The sequence below is a fragment of the Bufo gargarizans genome, chromosome 5 (assembly GCF_014858855.1).
Source record: "Bufo gargarizans isolate SCDJY-AF-19 chromosome 5, ASM1485885v1, whole genome shotgun sequence".
Classification (NCBI taxonomy): Eukaryota; Metazoa; Chordata; class Amphibia; order Anura; family Bufonidae; genus Bufo; species Bufo gargarizans.
Genome location: NC_058084.1, coordinates 38012902 through 38038317, shown reverse-complemented (window position 1 = coordinate 38038317; position 25416 = coordinate 38012902). Strand labels below are relative to the sequence as shown.

Sequence of the window (25416 nt, the reverse complement as noted above, 5' to 3'; positions counted from 1 at the left end):
TACAGCGACATCTGTTCACCACAGAGCTCCCTGGTAAAAAGTAAAATTATTGTATTATTTTTTGTTACCAGACTTTTCTTTCCAACATATAAGTCAAATGGACGCACTAAACGCAATGTGAACCCGACCTGACTGCCGTTTTTGTTTCTAATAGTAAATCGAGCTGGCAGTTGAAGGATACAACTGAGCATGTGCGACCACCTCGCCGACGTTACTGATGAGGGCAGAGAAATAAGGATAGTAAATAGCAGGTGACGCTATACAGACACAGTTTATAGAAGACCTCGGTGGCTATACTAAGTTTTTGTCTACTGGTTTCCGATTCTGTCCTTGTAGAAGATAAAAAATTCAAGCAATGGACATCACCGGAACTCGATGAGCCCCCAATAACTTATAATGGGGTCTGTGGGATTCAGTTTTTGATATTTTTACCATCAGTCTACGACAGAGCCTTCAACACAAACCTGATCATAGCCTAAGGAGCAGCTGAGGACAATTCATGGACTTCTTGTTCCATGTCTCGCCCCGTCATTCAGGGGGGAAACGCTCTAAGAATCCTTTTAGCTAAAGCTTTAGGTAATTTCATGAATTCTCCGGATCTGAAAGCATGAAATTCCGTTAGCCGGAAGAAATTAAATGGTTTCATTGCAAGACACTGAAGCGATGAGATGCAGCTAGCGAACGGCACACTTTGTAGGCCTGTGCATAGCCTGAACCACCACCTGGGCAGCGAGCGGAAAACGACCCGGAAACCCGTATCACCGGCCGCAGACAGGACGGATGGGATTAACCACCGGCGAGCCACAGCAAATGCGCTTCACAGCAGCTGGAGGGTTAAAGGAGGGAGAGCGATTATTCCGACATCCAAGCAGACAGGAACATGGTGACGTAAAGACCGGGCAGAGAGAGCAGCTCTCCTATTTCTGTCGGAGCCAGCGGTTGTAATTCTTCTAAAAGGCTTCACCATTACCCATCAAACACACTCAAGGACAGCGGCAAAGAGTTTTTACAGTCTGGAAGCGACCAGGCCATCAATCATGCTTTACACTGCCACGGCGAGTGCAGAACTTAACCAAGGATGAAGTCTATCAGAGGCTGCGGCAGCAATATCATTTGACCAAACAACAACGGGGAACGCACCGCTCGTACTCCACTAACAAGACCGTGGCGGTGATAGAGGAGGAAATACACAAAACGCTTCTATAGTAAGGAAAGGTCCACCACGTACCAGATATTATACAGACTGGGGGCTGCCGCATAGAGCCCAGAGCTGCACGGTGGCGGTGTCCCCATTGTCCGTCTTGCTCCGCACAGAAAAACGCTGCTTGCAGCATTATTCTGTCCGCGATGGGAGCGCAACCAAACGGAACGTATTCTGGTGCACTCCATTTCGTTCAGTTTTCTCCCCATTGACAATGAATGGAGACAACGTGGGGGGGCCCCCCCCCCCCCCCCCCCCCCCTCAGCTATTGAGACCCTATGACGGATCTCAATAGCGGAAAGGGAAAGCACAAGTGTAGCCTTACCCACACTGTCAATTATCCACCGCTCACATTACATAAGAAGTATGATGGGACATTTACAAGGAAAGGTTTTGCGCAGGTTTTATTCAGTCCTGCTCCGTGACACAGAATATTTTTTTTAGTTTCCTTTCTGCCCTAATCTGGGTTCTGCTCCCATTTTCAGCAATGAAGGATGAACAGGAGAGCAGAACGTCTGACTGGTGGGAGCCCTGCCAATCACAAGAACGGAGGCCCTGTGTTACCACCTTGGACGGTGGTCACACGTGTGCACTGACGCTCTTTTTTTCGGCTCTATGAAACTGCCAGCGTTAAAGCACTTGTACCGTAGATTGTTTTTGTAAGGGATCAACCCCATGAAAGCAAGAGAGCATTAAGCCCGAGCCCCCGCCCATAATCAGATGTATTCTGGATGTAATACCCAAACCCCCTGAAGTTTGCCACATAGCGACCAGGCTGTACGAGTCCAGTCTGCGATAGGCCAGGCAGAATGGACGACAAGTGCCGTTTTCTGCAGTCCAATAGAAGCGAATGGAACGGTGGTCGCACATATGCAATATAGCTCCATTCACACAGGGGACTCTAGTTATCATCGGTGGGGGTCCCAAGAATCAGACCCCTAGGACCGCGGTGGCCAGCTGTTCGGACCGCTCCTCTCAACTGTATCTGTGCCCTTGGGGGACTATTTGTAACAAACTTAGAACCAGCCCTGTACCTCACATGGATCCAGAGATCTCCGCATTTATTGCTCTGCTAGATTTATAACAAGCTGCCAGCTCAGAGGGGAGGTGGGTGTGCCCTTTCTGCTGCCAGCTCAGAGGGAAGGTGGGCGTGCCCTTTCTGCTGCCAGCTCAGAGGGGAGGTGGGCGTGCCCTTTCTGCTGCCAGCTGGGGGGGGTGTTGCCCTTTCTGCTGCCAGCTGGGGGGGGTGTTGCCCTTTCTGCTGCCAGATCGGGGGCGTGCCCTTTCTGCTGCCAACTCGGGGGTGTGCCCTTTCTGCTGCCAACTCGGGGGGGCATGCCCTTTCTGCTGCAGCAAGCGGCAGTTGAAGTATGGAACTGAGCCTGTATGCCAACCTGAGTGAGGTGAACAGAGAATTTAACAGCAGGATTCACTGTACAGATACATCTTATAGAATAGCTTACTGGCTATGCTACATTTTTTATTACATGCAGTTATAACAGTATTCGGACCCAGGTGCTGGTTTAAAAAAAAACAACATGTCCTATTCTTGCCCGTGCTGCGGACAAGAACTGACATTTCTAAAAGCGGGCAGGACATACTGACCCACAACACACATGGCCGGACTGCAAAAACAGATATGGTATCTGATCGGTACGAGTCTGACACCTGGGATACCCGCGAATCAGCGGTTTGAGAAGGCACCAGCGCTCCTGTGAGCACCGCAGTCTTCTCCGTGATGACACATTCATCGGTCACATGTTCTAGGAGCAGCTCCGTCCCAGAGAAATGAATGGGGCTGAGCTGCGATACCAAGAACGGCCGCTATACTATGTAAGACACTGTGCTTGGTATGACGGGAGGAGGTCACGGCGCTCACCGGAGTGCCGATGCTTTCTCAAACACCTGATCGGCGGCCCCCAAGAAGATAAGTCATGAGTATTAAAATCTAGGAAAACCCTTTAAACCATGCTCCTACACAAACTTGTCTTTGCTTTCTCGTACAGAACATTTTCCGGATGTAGACTCCTGGTTCATCGTGAAGAAAATTCAGGGTCACCTTTCAGATTTTCATTTCTACGGAGGAGAAGGCTATACTAACAGCGGTCTGTAACTCGGAAACCACAGCGTAAAGCCTACCTGGCAGCCGACGCAGGAAACCTTGTCTGCCTCGCGGAGGGTTGATAAGGATAATAAGTGGAGCGCAGAACATGAATAAGAAGGATGAAAGCGGGAGGGCGGCTGAGCATCGTGAGCTGGCATTACAGGATCTGGAAATGATCCTGACCTTTATCTTCTAACACACAGCAAGCACTCTGCGAGGAGGACCTGGCCGGTAAATGTCAGACTCGCCACATAGGAAATTGTAACTATTAGAGAGCGCTGCTGCTGAACGCCGAGCGCCAACGTATCACACCGCCACTCACTGCAGCTCTTACCGGTGATACACGGCGGTCTGACCACCAGCCATTATATTCAATTATGACTCTACGGCTGACCTTCAACTAAGAAGTTTCCTCGGGATGCTGGTAATTAAATACCGTAATTTACTCAAAAGTTTGCTGAACTTACATAGAGAAGAGGGAGAGGGAGATCATCTTGATGTTTACAGCAGAAACTTATTTTCCACGTCACGATTTCCAACCATGTGATTGGGGCGGTCAATGACGCAAATGGAAGAAGCTTCCAAGAAACCAGCAATCGCAAATTCTTGATCTGTAAGGGCCATGGAGACTTCCAGTCATGAAGTGTTATGTCAAGTGCAGGGACGGAGGTGCACACTACAGCATGACACAGATTCTCTGCGGTGTCCATTAAAGGGGTTGGGCAAGAACTGGCTGGACCTGCAAAGGGAAGACGACTTATCTGCTTGCCGTCGCTGGCTCCCCACTTCTTGTCCTCCAGGCCTACGATGCTCCGCTGGGCTCCCTCGAAGTCCACATCCGATTTGACATTGCCGCAGTCAATCCCCTTGCATCATGTGACCATTTGTCATGGCGTAAGGGGATCCAGTCTCAAACAAGATGTTGACATCGACGGAGCATCGGAAGCCGGGAGAAGGAGTAGGTAGCCAGTGCCAGGTGGCAAGCAAGTCATTTTTCTGTACATGTCCGGCCAAGTAGTGGCAGCTGCCGTCATGCATCGCTCCTCAGCTACCACAAAAAAGTACTAGCTTCTTCTACTAAACTGGCGGAGTAGGCGAGGTTTCATTCAGTAGACCACCCTGCCCAACTGGATAAAAAATTCCTCAACTATTTGAAACCATTAGAAAAGCTGGTTTAGGTGAATAATTGAAGATGAACTTCAGCAATTATCAATGTTTCCATAGGCGGCGAGCGACTGGTTGATTTTTACACCGAGGACATTTTGGCTGGTCATCAAATAAAAGTACCATAGCCCATGGCACCGATAGGCAGAAGAAAAGTCAATGGGACCTTTCAGGCAGAGGTGGTTTTCAGGGAGAATTAGCATTCACAATATAAATTGTGAATGTCGTGTAGGGCTAGCTCAGCTGAATGTAAAGATATCTTTCACTTACAGTACATTCGCACAACAGTGAGGAAAAAACGGACATGTCCTATTTTTGGATAGCCGTTATTCGCTGTCTGGTAAACAGCCAAGTGAAAAGTCTCAGACTTGAATTGGTTCTGAAAGCGGCCGTGTGAGAAAAAGTACTTCCATCCATATGCAAATGAGCATTTAAAGGGATTCTCCAGGTTCAGAGCGGAACCCGGACATACCCATATTTTCCCCCCAAGCAGCCCCCGACTTGATGCTCTCCTTTGCGATGCGCTGAATAGCGGACAACTCCTTTAAGTGGTCACAGGGCAGGTGCAAGCCACTCTGCGCTTCCTCTGCCAGCCCCTCCCGCTCCTTGATTGCCAGGTCCAGATGAGATGACTGTGCAGGAACCTAGCCCTGTCCATCAAAAAGGGGGAGGGACTGGCAGAAGAAGCAGGAGGATCAAGGCTGAACCCTCAGTTAGGCCCGCCCTCAGTGCACTTAACTGCTCATTTGCATAAAGATTTAAAGTACTTTTTTTCTCCAGAATGAAGCAGCGGATCACTAAGTGAAAGGTATCAATACATTCAACCGAGCTAGCCCTACAAGGCACTGTGAATGGTTTAACCAAAAATTTCCTACTGACAGACTCAACTTTAGGCCTCCTGAACATGGCCGTGCCCCTATCTTGACCTGCAAACACACAAAATAGGGACACCCTCCATGTGCAACCCGCATTTCTCTCTTTCTGATCTGCAATATAGACCGGAATAGGACATGTTCTATAGGCTACATGCAAACGACCGTATGCCATCCGTTGTTTGTTTTGTTTTTTTGCGGATCTATTGTAACAATGCCTAAAACGGACAAGAATAGGACATGTTCTATTTTTTTGCGGGGCTACGGAACGGACATACTGATGGAGACAGCAAACTTTTTTTTTCGCGGACCCATTAAAATTAATGGGTCCGCATCCTATCCACACAAAAAATAATAAAAATGAATGGACACGGAAACAAATAACGTTCGTGTGCATGCAGACATAAATAGAGGAAAGGCCACAAGGATCCACAAATGTGCGTCTGCGTGCTGTCCACAAAAAACGCAGGTAGCACATGCATGAAAAAGATGGTTGTGTGCATGATGGTTATGTGCATTTCTCAGGTCCCCCTCCCAGGACCTGAGAAAAATCTGCCACCCGTTCAAGGTATTAATTACCGTACGAGTGTTGATCCAGTCTTCCAAAGACTGGTCATTGGTGTGCATATGTCTGGAAAGCCAGTTTTCGAGTTTATAAAAGGCAGAACCTCCTGAATGATTGGACACTGCCACACCACATGGAAGAAGCCACCCCTGTCATGTCCACATCGTGTACATTGGGGACTAGGTAATTTAGGCATCTGAAACAGTCCACTGGGAGTATAGTATACCCTGTGCAGCCATTTCAATTGTATAAGTTGGTCTCCAGCACCAACGACTGAGGCTCTCCAAGTATAGCCAAGTTCCTTCATATGTGAGGCCTCTAAATCTACTATATCCCGTTTCCACCTAGTAAAAGATTTGTCAAGTGGAGATTCTTGCTCGGCCATTAACGCATACAACGGCTTAGCTAATTGAACCCCTTACCGCCCCCTCTATAGGTCCACACTCCAATCTCAGCGGCTCTTTGCTAAATTAAGCAGAGCAGACGAGCCCAAGCTTAGAATATCTCCTACAGGCAGCGCTGCGGCAAATTCAATCCCTGCTTCAAACTGCCAAAGGGCCTGAACAAACCCCTGTCATAGAGCTGTGCTAGACATCTTAGGCCTTTCTGGGGACAAAATTCAAAATCAGCCAGAGAAATCAGTTCGGGCAGTTCTTCGTTCCTCCATAGTGGTGCATATGGCGACCATCTCTCTCCACTATCCTCCACTGCGTGTGCCCTCACCCATTTATTCCAGATGGCCATAGTGGCAGCCAAAGTAGGGGTATACTGACATGCCGCATATGCTCCCCTCCTGAGGGGTTAATTGGCAGGAATCACAGCGCCATGTCAGAGGGCGGGTGCCGGGTATGTGATACCACTGCCGGCGCCCACTGCCTACACTTAAATTAATGTGTTAATTATATTCAGTGGTTGTGTCATCCACAGATCGCCTACATAAGTGTGTCATCCACAGATCCCCTACATAAGTGTGTCATCCACAGATCCCCTACATAAGTGTGTCATCCACAGATCCCCTACATAAGTGTGTCATCCACAGATCCCCTACATAAGTGTGTCATCCACAGATCCCCTACATAAGTGTGTCATCCACAGATCCCCTACATAAGTGTGTCATCCACAGATCCCCTACATAAGTGTGTCATCCACAGATCCCCTACATAAGTGTGTCATCCACAGATCCCCTACATAAGTGTGTCATCCACAGATCCCCTACATAAGTGTGTCACCCACAGATCCCCCTACATAACAGTGTGTCACCCACAGATCCCCCTACATAACAGTGTGTCACCCACAGATCCCCTACATAAGTGTGTCATCCACAGATCCCCTACATCAGTGTGTCATCCACAGATCCCCTACATAAGTGTGTCATCCACAGATCCCCTACATAAGTGTGTCATCCACAGATCCCCTACATAAGTGTGTCATCCACAGATCCCCTACATAAGTGTGTCATCCACAGATCCCCTACATAAGTGTGTCATCCACAGATCCCCTACATAAGTGTGTCATCCACAGATCCCCTACATAAGTGTGTCATCCAGAGACCATCATTCGTTCAAACCCCCACCAAAAGCACACCTTTTGGTTCAATATATTATTTTCCTCAAAAATCTAGGTGCGTCTTATGGGCAGGTTCGTCTTATAGGTCGAAAAATACGGTATTCATTGGTTCTAATATAAGGTAATAGATCCCTACTGACAAAGGCCAAGTCTATACGAGACAGAGCCCATGGAGGGCAAAAGTGCAAAAGGGACCCATTATGCGATGCCTGAGGATGCAATCTGTCTCTCAAGGGTCCCTTTAATCTGCGTTCCACTTCGGTTGTTCTTTCACGTATTTTATCAAAATCATGCCGTAGACAGCTGAGACTAGATTGAACATGGTCAATTTTTGCTATGAGAGCTGCTTGACACGTTGCAATTGCCTTCATAATTTGGGAGGTCTCTGCTGAAGCGACCACAGGACTAGAGCCTCCATCTCCCTGTTCTGTTTGACTCATGGCATCCATGTAGATTTTTGCCGCAGGGGGAGCAACAAGTGTGTTGGTTTTGTGGCCCATATAAAAAACACCCAAGTGCCAGTCTAATGGAGTATAAGCAGAGGTAACTCTTGCAGCACAGAAATTAATTTTATGAGACAATCTTCAGGGTGTTATCTAAAGACAACGAACCGTCTAACTTTTATGAACAGCAGAGAAAGAGAAAATGGAGGTGAACTGATAGGAGGACACCACAGTGGCTTTGACTGCACCAATCCTTTTGGCCTAGGGATCCTACAGGAAGAGAATATATCTCCCAGGAGAAAGCGACTCAGGAGGTCCTGCGCAGTGGAGGAGTAGGACCTCTGCAAGGTGTAGGGGGTTATAGCCTATCTGAGGAAACCTGTCAGGGATCTTCCCTCTCTCTCCTTCATGTTGCAGCCTTCCTCCCCTGCTGCCAAGATGGCACCTGCCACGTGTTTCCACCCCCACCACTGTCTCCAGTCTCCTCACTCCACTGCCGACCGCCCCGGTCATCAGAGGGACTCTCGGAGGTACCGCTCTTCAGATGGCCCCTACCTGTATGGGCTCCTCGCTACCCGCTTTAGTACTTTACAAGCTGCTCTCTCCCTCCATCAGGGCCCCGGTCTCCACCATGCATAACCGATCCCACAACAGTCTCCTGGGCCCCAGGGTTCAGGGATAAGGATCTGGCCAGGTATATACAAAAGCCGCTGGGTGTTACAGGACTTTTGAAAGGATACGGGAGGAGCTCTTCACTCTTGCTACCTCACGCCATGTGAGCTAGGCCTCACCCCCTGGAACGCCTCTACGCGATATTGATGATGATCAGCTGATCGGAGGGGGTGCCGGGTGTCAGACCCCCACTGATCTGATATTTATGATCAGCTTATCAGAAGGGGTGCCAGGTGTCAGACCCCCACTGATCTGATATTGATGATCAGCTGATCGGAGGGGGTCCAGGTGTCAGACCACCAACTGATCTATCCTGAAGAAAGGCCACCAATATCCAAGTACCGGAAAAACCCCTTTAATTTGTAGGGCCAGTTTTAGCTACTGATTTATGAGAGGAATTCCTAACATCCAGCTCCATGCAGAAAGTAGAAGAAAAGTAAAATAATATCACAAAGCTGCCAAAATGAACATCCCTAATCATTAGTTAACAATTGTGAGAGAACCACACAGGAAAACTTCATTATACAAGCAGAAACATCACCTTTGGCAATTTGTTCACAAAATGTTGGCAGAACGTGCGCACAGCAATTGATGGATGGAAAAAAACGAAACCTGGATGCACAACTTGGCCCGGCTTCCACGATCATTCACATTGATCTGTGTTACAAGCCAATTCTCAATCCATCTGCTCCGCCAAGCCGGCCCCAGAGTGCACTTTCCTAGTCTGATGGTGGAACGCTGGTCAGAAGAAAGAAAAAAAAAAAAAAGAAAAAAAAACAACCATACACATTTCTGTGGAACATTTCCTATGGTAACATGGACAGCTGTGTATATTCAAACCAGAACTGCTGTAAATGCTGTAGATCCCTACAGACATCACACGCTGGTCATGGGGCCCATTGTAATCATGGTGGCTCCGTCTACACCATCGCCCTCAAACATGAAAGCTCCTCTCCCCGGGAACGTCCAGTCTGATTGGATTGACATACAGGTTTATTACAATGGGGGGAGATCAGTAGGGAGAGGCTGTGGAGGATCGACCAGATTTTAGCAGGATCACACAATATCAATCTAAGGCTACTTTCACACTTGCGTTCAGAACGGATCCGTCTGCATTATATTGTAAAAAAAAATTCTAAGTGTGAAAGTAGCCTGAACGGATCCGTCCAGACTTTACATTGAAAGTCAATGGGGGACGGATACGTTTGCAGATTGAGCCATATTGTGTCATCTTCAAACGGATCCGTCCCCATTGACTTACATTGTAAGTCTGGACGGATCCGCACGCCTCCGCACGGCCAGGCGGACACCCGAACGCTGCAAGCAGCATTCAGGTGTCCGCCTGCTGAGCGGAGCGGAGGACAAACGCCGCCAGACTGATGCATTCTGAGCGGATTCGCATCCACTCAGAATGCATTAGGGCTGGACGGATGCGTTCGGGGCCACTTGTGAGAGCTTTCAAATGGAGCTCACAAGCGGAGCCCCGAACGCAAGTGTGAAAGTAGCCTTATGTGTATGGGAGGCATTATGGCCGCCTAAAGTCCCCTTTACTCTGCTCTACTCTGTGGACAATTGTCAGGAAGGAAGACTTCCCAAGTGTGCTGGGAGTTGTAGTTCCTGAAAAGATTAAAATTCAAGGGTTGGAGACCACATCCCTAACGCCAAACTACATGGTCATAGTGTCCGCGGTTTGAAGACACCTCCGATGAGCGCTGCAGCCTCTTCCGAGGCTAGTGAAGTCATGTTCATCAGCCACTTGGCCGATACTCAGCTCAGTTCTGTTCAAGTGAATGGGCCTGGGATGCAATACCAAGCATAGCCACTATAAAATGTCCGGCGCTGTGCCTGGTACTCTGAGGCGGCTGCAGCGCTCCACGAAGTACCACAGCCTCTTCAAAAAGCTGATTGGAGGGGGTGCCAGCAATCAAACCCGTGCCGACATTGATCTGTAGTGCAGATTTTTATACCCACTGATTTTCAATTTCTGCTGTAGATTTTTACCTTGGATTTTAACCCCTTTCAATGAAAAAAACTCATCACCTATAGGCCTTATGCACATAGCCGTTAAGTGCATTAGGGACCTAAATTTGCGGTCCCCAATGCACGGGTGCCATCCGAGCGGCAGCCACAGACGGATCCAGACCCATTCAACTTGAATGATGAGTCCGCACCACAAAAAATAAAATATGGTTGTTTCTTTACGGTGCAGAGGCACGGAGAGAAACCTCATGGAAGCACTCCACAGTGCAGGGATGCTCAACCTGCGGCCCTCCAGCTGTTGTAAAATTACAACTCCCATTATGACCTGCTGTATGCTGATACCTGTAGTCTGTTCGGGCATGCTGGGAGTTGTAGTTTTGCAACAGCTGGAGGGCCGCAGGTTGGGCATCCCTGCCGTAGTGCTTCCATTCCTCTGTTCTGAACCGCACCTTCCGGATTGCAGACCCATTCAAGTGAACGGGTCCTTATCTGTGATGTGGTGCACAACGACCGGGGCCCGTATATTGCGGATCACAATATGGGCACGGCCACGCAACGGCCGTGTGCATGAGGACATACACTGTATAATGCAAGCAGAAACCCCATAGGCTGCAATATTATTGTCCATCATCAGCTTTTATAGATTCATGTCGTATTAGGTTCACTTCTATGGGAGCATGACTTACCTTGTGGAGGGACTATGGGGCAGCAAGCTGCGTCCACTCCAGAATAGGGGCCCTGGTTGGGTACAGGGCCCGACGGAGCAGGTTTACCAAGTGCAACAACCCGAACTGTAAGTCGATCTCTCAAACCTATTCTTCCAACATACAGGCGAATAGATCCCCGGCAACAAAGCTAATGTGCAGCGACGAGCGACAGAAGCCAGGATACAATGGAGGAGATTTATCCGGACTGGTGCTCTCTGCACCCGTGTCCATATCCCCTGCGCTGATCTATAACAACCCCCCTGCAGTCCGTGTGCCTAACCAGATATTTACGACTTCTCAGAGCGGCAGTAGATTTCTGGCGTCACTTACACTAGAAAACTGGCGGACATTGAGATAAATCTGTCGCGGCGGCTGACCACGCTGCCTTTGGAAAATTGGCAAGGACCGCGAAAAGTGGCAGATGCTACCCTTTTCAAAAGGGTGGCACCTGCAAATTTTTACCCCCACTTTTCAGGCACACAGGGGATGATAAGTCTCCCCCTATATGTATTATACATGTGTTACTATAGAGCGGTCACTTCCTCCCGTGACTTCAGCGCCCGCCAAGCATCGGGGAGTGAAGTGTCAGAAATACACATCTGGCCTTGGTGCATTTTCCTCGGCGTTCCCGACCAGACTGTTGTATTTGTTAACTTTACAGCCCTTTTAGCAGAAGCGCCACGTTTTGTGCTGATTAAATCGGATTTTTTATGGGCCTGTTGGAACGGCAGAGATAGCTCCACAGTCAGCACTTTTACGATGCTGTAACTCCATTTTATCCAGTAATATTTTAGCTCGGAATGAGCACTGCAATCTGCCGCGCAACCCGGGAGCCGAAGACAAGAGGAAAACTAATCAGCTTCTGCCTCCTTGTAGGAGAAGGCGCTGGGATTGTATTCTGGTGCCGTGCAATCTATAAGCCTCCGTCCTGACACCCAGTCGGGGGTAATAAAACACAGCTCCCGGTCTATCACCTGTACTCCTTGGGGCGGCGGGTGACTGTACGTGGTCATGTCACACGAGCGAGTCCATGGAGGGAATGACGCTCCCTGTGAGAGTGTGATCCTCCGTTCTGGACTTGCAGGAGCGCACGGCATTATACCGATTTATAATGCTGCGTGCCTCTGCTTGACCTTACTACTACAGGATCATACTGACGGCTTTATGTCAGTATGATCCTGTAGTAAGCATGGTCAAGCACAGGTCAGAACACATTACTCACGTGATAAATCTCCGACCGCTCCAGCACCTCTGTCTCAATGGGCGTCTTTACTGATTTTACTGCAGCGGTGACGCGTTCTAAGCCCGTGTGACCGCTGCAGCCAGTCAGTGGCCTCAGCTCTCTTCTACTACAAATGCTCACATCACAAGTAACGTGGATGTACAGCACACCACCAATACAGTGGGGGGAAATAACCAAAGATGGAGGAGTGGCGGCTCTGGAGATACAGGATTTCACAGGTTCATCTCCACGTGTTTTAGTTTTTTTCCCCCTCAAATCCTGAAAACCACCACTACTGATGGACTAGTCTGAATGCTGCCAAATAGGTCTGGGGAATCAGCAGAGGCGACTCTTACAAATTCCATGATGTGATCTACTGGCACGTCAAAAACATGGCTTCTCCAGGAATTACATGGGCCGTCTCATCTGGACAATTAGTATATATCCACAGAATACACCATAAATGTCCAAATGGAGTCTCTGGGACCCAGTACTATCTCAAGAGCGGGACCCCGCCGTGAACGGAGAGCCAGATGCGCATGCGCAGTGTCTTCTACATTCACTGCTATGGGAAATCAGAAACTAACACATTAAGGCCTCTTTCACACTACAGTATGTTGAATTCAGTGTTTTGCGTTCCGTTTTTCACAGATCCGTTGTTCCGTTTTTTGCTTCCGTTGTGGTTCCGTTTCCGTTGTTCCGTTCCGTTTTTCCGTATGGCATATACAGTATACAGTAATTACATAGAAAAAAATTGGGCTGGGCATAACATTTTCAATTGATGGTTCCGCAAAAAAACGGAACGGATACGGAAGACATACGGATGCATTTCCGTATGTGGTCCGTTTTTTTTGCGGACCCATTGACTTGAATGGAGCCACGGACCGTGATTTGCGGCCAAATATAGGACATGTTCTATCTTTTCCACGGAACGGAAAAACGGAAATACGGAAACGGAATGCATATGGAACACATTCCGTTTTTTTGCGGAACCATTGAAATGAATGGTTCCGTATACGGACCGTATGCGGAACGCAAAAAACGGACCGCAAAACGGGAAAAAAAAAACGGTAGTGTGAAAGAGGCCTAAAGAGGACCTGTCAGTATCTGCAGCTATCAGCTATTTTTCTAATCGAGTATTCTATCGATTAATGGAGTACTCTAATAAGAAAAAATTAAAAGAACGTTTTTCTTTATAAAAACTCATCAGCCCCCCCCCCCCCCCCCTTCCCCCAGCCATGTCCCCAGCGCCAGTACTTACCTTTCCTGTAGGGGCACCGCTTCACAGCTAATGTGCACTATGACCTGACGATGGGTCAGGATACACTGCAGCGTGGTGTGGGCCGGCGGGGGACCACGGAGCGGCGAGTAATTGCAAGCTCTTCCCTCCCCTCCTAGATAGAAAAAACTTTAATCAAGGATTTTTTGCGTCTAATTACTCGATTCATTTGAGTAATCGTTTCAGCCCTACCTGTCACTACTCGTGACATGCCTGTTTTAAAAAACTTCATGGATTCCCCATGTAATAACAATTCTGTAACATCTATGTTGTGCCATTCCTTTATTATTCCTACTAGAAGTTATGAATGAATTGCTAGCAGTCTGCAGTAAGGGTACAGAGGGGAGGTAACCAATTGGGGGGTGTACCTGCAGTCTGAAAATGGCAGCACTGATTGGACAGAGTCAGACTGTGCAGGTACACCCCCCCCAACTGGTCACCTCCCCTCGGTACCCTTACTGCAGACTGCTAGCAATGCATTCATAACTTCTAGCAGGAAAAATAAAGGAACAGCACAACATAGAGCCATAAGAATAGAGGCTCCACAATTGTTATTACATGGGGAATGCAAGAAGCTATTAATACAGGCATGTCAGGAGCCGTGAAAGGTCCTCTTTAAGCATGCTTGGCTATTTACAGAGGCCCCATAGCAATAAATGAAGCGCGTGGCTGCTCGGTGGCTTGATCTCCATTCACATTGGGGCCTCACTCCTGAGACAGGAATGGGTCCCAGAGATGCAATCCATAACCTATAGATATGTCATAAAAGCCCAGGTGGACTGGGAATATCCCTTTAAGTATTAATGACCAGTCCTTAGGTGCCAGGAATCGGACCTCTGCCGATCAGCCAGAACTACACAGCTTCATCCACTGGTTACTGCAGCACCGCTTCTAATTACCTGACCCATACCTCCGTACATACAGCCTGCGGCCTGCACGTACCGCAACTAGAGATGAGCGAATTTCAGATTTTTTAATTCGTTCACACTTCGTTTGTTGGTTAAAAGGTGAATTGCGCTATGGATTCAGTTACCACGGACCATAACGCAATTCTATGACCGAAAGCCTTTAGAGGTATTCCGATATTCCTTACGTCATAATAGAAGTCTATGGGCTGCAAAACGGATCTGTCCCGTTTCCGTTATGCAGGAGAGGACTCCCCTGCATAACGGGATGGATCCTTTTTGCAGCCCATAGACTTCTGTAATTACAGAACGCCTCTAAAGGCATTCGGTCACAGAATTGCGTTATGGTCCGTGGTAACGGAATACATAGCGCAATTCACCTTTTACCAAACGAAGTGCGAACGAATTTCAAAATCTGAAATTCGCTCATCTCTAACCACAACCTTCGCCAAGATTTGAATGCAATCCAAGAGAAAAAGTAAGGGCCCATGCGCCTGTAGGAATGCAAAATCAGGGCTCAGTATAACAGCGGTGTGCATGGCACCCCACATGGGTAGAGAACGCCACTACGTCTCATGTACACATCCGGTTTATTAGGAGATGCTAAATGGGTACAAGAAAAAAGTACGAATCTTGTGGATGAGAATCGATTTCACGCTTGGTGCATTGGCAGATCCATCCTTCTTCCTAGGAACTATTTAGTGAAATTGAAGTTTGCGCAGAGTTCACCCGAGGCCTCTGTAATCTGTCCCGTCTTTTGAGAGTCGCTTCCATCAGGGCTGTGTGTGACAGAGCAGTGCGGCTTTCCCCTGCAGCGTCCCGGCGGTGCCGGCTATCGCTGCGTGCGCAGCTCAGCGCCGGATTCAATCCTGATACTTCAGCCCATCACAGCACATTGTTCTTCTGAACACGACAGCGGCAAATAAGAAGCTGTTTAATTCCGCCCAGCACGGGTGCGCGGTCGTTACAGGCTGACAACATGGCAGTTCTCAGGTGCAAATGAAACTCTGGCTTCACGCGAGGCATATTAGGCACGGCCGCCATATCGGGAAATTATCCGCCTGGGCAATTTAAAGGGGCCGTCTCCCTTCAGCAAATGGTATTTAATTTATCATGTAGACACAGTGAATACAAGGCACTTACTAATGTGTTGTGATTGTCCATATTGCCTCCTTAGCTGGCTGGATTCATTTTTCCATCACATTATACGCAGGGGTTAGGACCACCCTGCAATCCACACTACAGGAAGTAGTGCCGGTCTACGAGCACTCCCACGGCCCCCACCATTCATTTCAAAGGGGCCGTAAAAGATGCGGACAGCACACCGTGGTTCCGTGGCACCGCAAATATATTCAGCATGTCCTGTTCTTGACAAGAATAGGCATTTCCGATATAGCGTCGGCTGCGCGTGTTCCGCAAAATGGTGAACGAATACGGCCAACATCCGTGCTTTGCGGATCCGCACATTGCAGACTGCAAAACACTTATTGTCATGTGACTGTAGCTTATAGGGGTGTATCAATAAGAACCGCCAGCTCCCCGGACATGCCTGCATTAGTAAGTACGTATACTCCCAATTCTAGAGTACCTTGACTTAGAACTGTACTGTTACTCCTCCTGGAAATACATGAATAAACTGAGAACTGGGTGTCACCCTGTGTCTACTGTGTAGAGCAGGCATCCTCAAACAGCGGCCCTCCGGCTGCTGCAAAACTACAACTCCCAGCATGCCTGAACAGCCTACAACAGGGAATTGTGGGAGTTGTAGTTTTACAACAGCTGGAGGGGCGCAGTTTGAAGATGCCTGGTGTAGAGAGAAGCCATTTCACAGGACTCCCCCTTGTACGATGTGCATTCTGTATGGAAAGAGGGGAGCGAAAGGTACTAAAGTGCACTGGTAGGGGGTATTCCAGTCCAGCACTGATCATGTATGATGATGATGGGCGCACGTTTAGATCCCCACTACCCGGGCTCTGGACAGTGCAGCGCCACATCCCATGCAGCCTCTCCAGACGACGGGCCAGAAGCGCGATACGCCGAGGAACCAGCATCTTCAAAAACAGCCGGACGCAGGACTATAGAGTCTGAACCCTGGCTATACAAAACTAATCTGCTCCGGGGGTAGGGAGGGGGGGTGCCAGGGGTGGCTACTTGCCCATGGCACCTGCTTCTACGTGTAATGGATCAAGATTTCGGCAATAGTTACGTACAATCTCCTCTGACGAACGTTCATTGCAAATCTTTCCTATATATTTTCAACATTACGGCGCTCATCTATCATCGGCGGTGAAAGAATCGGACACAATAGGCACTCATTAAGCGCAAGGAGGATTAACAGGAGACGAAACTGGAGACCCTTGAAGGGAATTAAAGAAGCAAGAAGAAATGCTACACAGACGTGTAATTACTGCTCGGCATGGCGGTTTTACTAGGAGTCACTCAACGGGAAAGGTCAGAAGGAAAGAAACAGTAAAGTGCAGAGCGAGGCGTTCTACACATCAGTGAAGACATCAAGACTGTAATCCAGCAACCAGGGCAGCACGGCGCGCACCGAGGCCTCATCTTACCATTCAACGCTGCTCTTCTCAAACAATTACTTGGTTTTCCAAGACTGTAAAGCCTCATGCAGACGTCCGTGGAACATGGTCTGCGAGATACCGGTCTGGCATTGCAGGAGCACACGGCGTCATTGGTTGCCATGACGCGGTGCGGTTTGTGCCGCCGCCGTACAGCAATACCCTCGTATGATCTATACGACGCCGTGTGCTCCTGCAATGACAGTCGGGTATCTCACGGACCGTGTTCCACGGATGTCTGCATGAGGCTTAATACTGATGTTCTACCGTAAGGCCTCATGTACACGACCCTATGCGTTTTGCAGTCCATTCCGCGGGACAGACACACGGCTGGACAGCACGAGGATGACGTGTCAGCTTCCGCATTTTTCACGGCCCAGCAAAAATTAAAGCGTTTATGAGCGAGCCGCAAAAAAATGCAGACCAAAAATACGGTCGTGAGCATCAGGCCTTAGGATGAGCCATGAGTATGAGATCAGCTCCCCACCAATCAGCTGATTGCAGGCGCCACAGTGCCGTACACAGCGTTCACATAGCAAATAAGGGCTTATTGTTGGCAGAAAACGTCTTGTTTTAGAAAACAGGATAAAGTTCTTTGTGAGGTAAAAAAAAATTTAAAAAGCAATACCAAACTTGTATAGTTTTTATATTTCCATCTACAGAGTTGTATGAAGGCTTGGTTTTTGTGGGATGAACTGTAGTTTTTATTGGTACCATGTTTTTTTTTTGGGGGGGGGGGACAAGGTGACGACAAAAAAAAAAAAAAAAAAAAAAAAAAGGTGAATCACCAGGCATGAAAATTATTTTAATAGTTCAGTCATGGCGATACCTCTTAAAAAATTTTTTTGTTTTTATAACAAAATTGGGAAAGGGGTGATATTTGAATTTTTAGTTTTGTTTTTTGTTACTCAGTAACTTAGTGCCCTTAGGGGGCTATAACACGTGATCTTCCGACCGCTTGTCTCAGATCATAATAGAGAACGATTATGTTCTATGCAATTTTCGTTGTCTGCCTGTAAAGCTGTGCCTCATGGGGTTAAACGACTGGCTTCTGCATCATGGCTGACCCCGGTCATTGCGGCCAGGTGCCTGCTGCATTATACAGATGGGACACGTCACAAATGGAGTGGCATTATGCATTAAGGAGTTAAAGGGGGTTGTCTGGGTTCAGGGTTGAACGCGGACATACCCACAATGTCACCCACGCAGCCGCCTGTTATGAGCATCAGAGCATTCCATGCTCCCCTTTGCCCTGCACTGGGTTCTCCATAGGGACTGCTAGGCGGAGGCTTCTGCCTAGCAGAGAGCCCGGTGATGTCGCCAGCACTAATGGGCGGGCTTTAGCTCTGCCCTAGCCTTGTGCAATCCAGCACTGGTCAAGGGAGAGCATCGGAGCATGAAATGCCTGCCTGGGTGAAAATGTGGGTATGCCCGGGTTCAGCTCTAAACCCTGACAACCCCTTTAAAGAGGTTGTGCAAGAATTGGGGAAGAGGGGGCGGGGGGCAAACGGTCCCACTAGGCCAGACCTGTAACAAGAAGCTTAGGGCTCTTTCACACTTGCGTTCTTTTCTTCCGGCATAGAGTTCCGTCGTCGGAGCTCTATGCCGGAAGAATCCTGATCAGTTTTATCCTAATGCATTCTGAATGGAGTGAAATCCGTTCAGGATGCATCAGGATGTCTTCAGTTCCGGACCGGAACATTTTTTGGCCGGAGAAAATACCGCAGCATGCTGCGCTTTTTGCTCCGGCCAAAAATCCTGAACACTTGCCGCAAGGCCAGATCCGGAATGAATGCCCATTGAAAGGCATTAATCCGGATCCGGCCTTAAGCTAAACGTTGTTTCGGCGCATTGCCAGATCCGACGTTTAGCTTTTTCTGAATGGTTACCATGGCTGCCGGGACGCTAAAGTCCTGGCAGCCATGGAAAAGTGTAGTGGGGAGCGTACACTTACCGTGCGGCTCGCGGGGCGCTCCAGAGTGACGTCAGGGCGCCCCACGCGCATGGATGACGTGATCGCATGGCACGTCATCTATGCGCATGGGGCGCTCTGACGTCATTCTGGAGCGCCCCGCGAGCCGCACGGACTGTAAGTATACCGCTCCTCCGTTCCCTACTACTACTACGGCAACCAGGACTTTAATAGCGTCCTGGCTGCCATAGTAACACTGAACGCATTTTGAAGACGGATCCGTCTTCAAATGCTTTCAGTTCACTTGCGTTTTTCCGGATCCGGCGTGTAATTCCGGCAAGTGGAGTACCTGCTGGATCCGGACAACGCAAGTGTGAAAGAGGCCTTACTTACCTGCTCCCCGCTCCTCCTGCCCTTTGATTTTTGTACAACCCCTTTAAGGACTCTGCAACTGAGCCTCCAATGGAGAGGTAAACAGAGCCTAAAAGATCTGACCATCCCTACAGCCCATATATCCTGGGTCTTCTATTATTCCTCCACATCAGGATTGTTCAAAACATCAAAACAGATCATGCAAAGTTTTTTGTTTTTTTCCCCGTTTTTGACCCCTTTCAATCCAGATCACAAAAAATCCCAACACCCAAGGCCGGTTTTCTATAAAGACGACTTTACTGATTTTTTAACTCCAGCGGCAGATTTTCCGCCCACTCTTTATGGGCTTATCTTCCAGAACAAACCCTTTTCCTCCTACTGGAAGCTACAAGATTAAAAGAAAAAAAAAAAAAAAAAAAAAAAAAAAAAAGAACCAGAGTCGTGAAAAAGAAGAACCTGCTTTATACATTGTGCCAACCCTATGTTATCCCTCGAGGTTCCCCGCCGAGAGCTAACCATGAAATATCTCTGCGTTACAAGGATAAGAACTATCTTGTACACCCAAGGAGCAAGTCATCGAGGGTAAAGTGAACTCAAGAAATATTCCGACACCAGAAAGATGTTCCCGCTGAAACATTTCTCCACTGCAGTCAATGGAACGATTTCTCGTTCTGGAAGCACAAGGGCCCCCCCCTCCCCCCCTTGCAGGATGCAGAGTCATTTTTATAAGAGAAGGTGTGGGCTGAGCTAGGACTCGCTTGTCCTCCTGGACAGGGGTTCGTTTTCAGCGAGTGCTCCTCTCCAGATAGCGTCTCATTTATCTGCAGGACACTTTGTCCTCACCCTGCTCCCCGGAGTTGTCAGAGGACAAAAGGCTCAATTCATTTTCATGCGGAGAGGAGGCCTCTGTAACTGCGTCCCATCGCTCAGATTTTGGCAAGCCGAGGAGGGAGAATCTGTCTTGAAGTTAAGAAGCCATGTTCTTCATCTTGCTAATACAGCCTCCCATGCTCCCAAAGCAGTAACAGCGAGGGATCCGAGTCCTGCTAAACCCATCAACCGATTTAGCAGGCGGGCAGGCATATCCGGCAGGGGAGCAGTCAGGTACAGCAGCTGTCTAGTCAATAGCCGGGCCTTAGGGCTCATTCACACGAACGTGTGCTGCCCGTTGCCGTATTGCGGACCCACAATACACGGGCACCGTTCCGTGTGCATTTCGCATCACGGATGCGGACCCTTTCACTTCATTGGGTCCGCAAATCCAGAGGCATGGAACGGAACACTACGGAGCGCTTCCTGGGGTTCTGTTCCATGCCTCCGTAGTCCGCACCACAAAAAGATAGAACATGCTCTATCTTTTTGTGGAACGGAGGGATCGCGGACCCATTTAAGTGAACGGGTCCACGATCCTGATGCGGCTGGGCCACAGTTGGTGCCCGTGCATTGCGGACCGCAATTTGAGGTGCACAGCACAGGCTTCACACGGTCGTGTGAACGAGCCCTTACACAGACAATTATATATTCTGGAAACTCATTTTTTTCGGACAAACTACGAGCACAGCCAAACAGGCAGATCTGTACCAACAAGGTTACTGCAGATTAGACTACATGCACACGAATGTATGTGTTTCGCGGTCTGCAAATTGCATATCCGCAAAAAAAAAAATAAAAATGACGACATCTGTGTGTCATCCGTTTTTTTTTTTTTTGCAGATCCATTCTAAGAATGCCTAAAACAGACAAGAATAGGACATGTTCTATTTTTTTTGCGGGGCTACGGAACGGACATACTCATAAGGACAGCACACTGTATGCTGTCCACATTTTTTGCGGACCCATTGAAATGAATAGGTCCGCATTCTATCCTCAACAAAACAAAAACGGAACGAACATGAAAACAAACAACTTTTGTGTGCATGAGGCCTTAGAGGGAGATGAAGGACGGGTTTGATGATCACACAGATGGCCGCCTCTCCAAGGTTTACATTAAAAAAAATATATTATCCCTCTACTTTTTGGACAATTTTCTAAAAATGTTCATCTCAAGAACATAAAGCAAAGCAGTAGATATGGGACAGTCCTGAAGAGATCTGACCGATACAACAGTAATACCCGGTCACCAGCCCTGCTCCCCTCAGTCTGGAGGATCCTCTCTTAGAACTCCATTCCTTTATTAATCCTGCTAGAAGTTATGAATGTGTTGCTACCAGTATCACACAACGCAGGGTCACACACCCCCAACTGGTGACACCCAGCTGGACATTCATTGCAAACGGCTAGTAATACATTCACAACTTCTAGCAGGAATAATAAAAGGAATAAGAGTAGATCCTCCAGAATTACTACTGCAATGGGAAAGCAAGTAGCAAAAGAAAAGAGTAAATTAACCCGACCGTTCTGAACGTTGCAGTCGGCTCAGTACACTCCACATGTTCGGAGGTTCTCATGTGCACGAGCTCCGGGTCCTCCCGCCTCCTGCTGGCGAGTGACAGCAAACAGCAAAACTGGGGCAGGAAGAGTCAGAAGCTCAAATGTTGGGGCTCCTCAGTGTACCGAGTGGACTCCAGCGCTCAAAAACTATTTTAGCCGAAATTTCAGTTGAAATCAAGAAAATAAGCCAGCGTTTTGCTCCTGTCCTCTGTCCCCAGTTCTAGCGACCCTCCTCTCTCTATGGGCTCCCTGATCCACAGAACCACATTCCTCCACCAACCACGGTCTTGCAGGTTACCGCACCACCATGAACACTGAATAAGCTGCAATCAGCTACTGCCCGCTTCACACTTGTGTTGGCGTTTTCCGGTATTGCGATCTGGCAGAGGATGCCATAGCTGGGGGGGGGGGGGGGGGGGGGGGAATTTACGTCTAGTCCTCATACATTCTGAATGGAAAGAGATCTGTTCAGGATGCATCAGGACGTCTTCCGCTCCAGCAGCATTACATTTTGTGACCGGACACAAAACTGAACAAACGGTGAAGACATCACAGCCTGGCCCTGTCAATCATAGTGCAGAGGGTGCGGCAGTTGCAGAGAGCGCAGAGCCTCTAGGTGTAATGGTAACACCCCCGTTGCTCCTAGAGGATCATTTGCATATAATAAAACAATTTTTCTCAGCAATGCGGACACATATGAACATGGGACCAACACAGATGCCTCCAGCTGCCAAGCGCACATGTAACAGGTCAGCCGGTGTCATAGGGACAAATCTGCTGACAGATGCCCTTTAAATAATACAATCTGAATACCACAGAGGTTTAGGGTCTATATACACTGTATACATGGTGCATGCATTTCGTAGCTGACCGGATCAATCACCCTATACCAGTGATGGCGAACCTATGGCACGGGTGCCAGAGGCAGCACTCGGAGCCCTCTCTGTGGGCACCCACGCCCTGGAAATAGTCTATGATGTACCAGTATGCGTTAGAATTTCCCTGCCATTCATCAGCGCAGGGCGCGCTATGAACAGCACAGAGAACGCACTGAATGTAGGCAGGATATTATAGCTAAATGTTAAAGTACATGGAAGATATACTATACTGGACTGTAGTATTCAGGTTACATTGCTGTGTTGGCACTTTGCGATAAATATGTGGGTTTTGGGTTGCAGTTTGGGCACTCGGCAGGTAAAAGGTTCGCCATCACTGCCCTATACTATTTGAAGGGGTTATCCAAGGCTGGAAATGCCCCCCCCCCTCCCCCCCATAAGCAGATGCCCCTGGTCCCGATTCTACTTACCTAGCTCAGCGAGCTGCTCCTGGTCCCCGGATTGCCACAGCTGCTTCTCCCTGAAAACATCCAGTGTCGGAGGGAGAGGCAGTTGGCAGAAAGCGACGGGGACGAGCCTCCTAGCCTCACCCGCAATGCTAGGGAGGCTCGTCCCCACCTGCCATTGGCTGCTCCCCCGACACAGAGAGAATCAGCTGTGGCAATGCGGGGAACAGGAGCAGCACAGGGGGCAGGGAGCAAGGTAAGTATATTGTGTGTGAGGGGCAGGGGGGGGCGGGCCATTACCAGCCTCCGATAACCCCGTTACCAAACACCAAAGCCTGAAATTCAGGGGAAAAAAATTAAAACGATGATTGTCATGAAGCGCCCTCAATCAAAGTTCTCAGAACAATAAAAAGCTCCAACATAAAAACCACAAGAAGAACTGCAGCTTTTATGACACAGATAAAAAAGGTAAGCGAATGTTTAGCGCTGCCGAGCGGTTACTGCCCAAAAGAGCACGGCCGGAGGCACAAGGGACGGACTTCCCTCAGTCTGAATGTGAAGCACCGGCAGTATGGGGAGCGGAGGGAAGGAGGCGCTGCAAGGTCGTTACCAGCTGTAACTGGAAAAACGCCTTGTGATTTTTATTTTCAAATAAAGAAAAAGCTGCTCATATAGAAGAAAAGCAATGAAGCGCCAGGTCACCGCCATCTGTCATCCCCCCGATGGACGTGGTGTCAGAGGCCGTGGGCTTTTCAGGCAAGTGACTGGTAGGGCTGCCGAGCCTCAGAGCCCCATTGATCAGATACTGAAGACAGATCATCAAGGCCGTCCCAAAGCAATTAACGGGGGCGGTGTAGTTGTATTTACACCGGCTCTCCTCGGCAATTGTGGGCAGCCGCGTTGTCTTCACACAGCAGATTGGCGGGGTGGCCAGGAATCAGCCCTGTCAATCTGATTACAATCTATTACAAAAGTGGACAGTCCCTTTAAGTACCAGAAAACACCCATAAGGACTCATGCACACGACCGTTATATGTTTTGCAGACTGCAAATTGCGGATCCGCAAAACACGGATGGCGACCGTGTGCGTTCCGCAATTTGCGAAACGGCACAGCCAGCCATTAATATAACTGCCTATTCTTGTCCACAAAACGGACAAGAATAGGACAGGTTATATATTTTTTTGCGGACCACGGAACGGAGCAGCGGAGTGCTGTCCGCATCTTTTGCAGCCCCATTGAACAGGCACTGGCCATTTGTGCGCAACATCACGGATCTGGAAGGTGCGGAGGCCCGGAACCCTAAGAATGCAGTACGGAGCGCTTCAGTTGGGGTTTCCGTGCGTGCACTAATTTTTTGCGGCGTGGATCGTGGACCCCATTCAGGTACCAGGACACAGAACAGTCAGCTGTGAACCTGGCAAGGAGTGTATATTTCCTCCACAGCGCCACCACAGGAGAAACGATGCATTACACCCAACCCCTTCAAATCAATAGATGCTTCAGGTCCATCAGATTTCCCCCCCCCCCCCATATTACACAGGTTAGGGCAGTACAGGTCACAGGCTAGGCAGACATATGGCGCTCCACCTGTTGTAAAACTACAACTCCCAACATGCACTCACAGCTGCAGAATACCAGGGCATGCTGGGAGTTGTAGCGCAAGTCACCGCACTAGCAGTCCCCATGGCGCGGCGCAGGACGCCCCTCGCAGCCACTCACCAGCCCGTCTATCTGCACTTGCTTCACGGGGATCTCCGCAGCGGCCGGGGCCGGGGCCGGGGCCGCGGTGCCGGGTTCTCTGCGAGTTGCCATGTTCTCAGCTGCCGAGGAGAAAGAGGGAGAGGAAACACGCGCGGCGGAAACCGGAAGTGGGCGCGTGAGTGACGTCATTCTCGGCGACGGCAGGAAGTGCGGACGCCATCTTACTTATGGGCACGTCCTGGTAACATAGATGTATACTGGAAGAGGAATCATTTGCCAGTGAAGTGCAATGCATCTTATTTTTAATAAACACTCTATGATAGGCCAAAAGTATGGGAACGTGTGTATTCATGTGTATATTAAATTGACCCTCATTATAAAATTAAAAAAATAAAAAGTTGTAAAGTAAAAAAAAAATCCCCCTTAGAGAATGTTCACGCACAGTTTTTTACAACGTTGAG

General features: G+C 48.8%; 1 protein-coding gene across 1 annotated transcript in view; it reads right to left on the bottom strand.

Annotated features, from left to right (window-relative positions):
- EIF3H (eukaryotic translation initiation factor 3 subunit H) overlaps positions 1-25111 on the bottom strand; it is a 149787-nt gene extending 124676 nt beyond the window's left edge. Inside the window, exon 1 of the mRNA XM_044293784.1 lies at positions 24974-25111. Within this exon, the coding sequence (XP_044149719.1) occupies positions 24974-25066 (93 nt within the window). The 5' untranslated portion in view covers positions 25067-25111. The remainder of the gene's footprint in view (positions 1-24973) is intronic.
- Between the last annotated feature and the right edge of the window lie 305 nt (positions 25112-25416).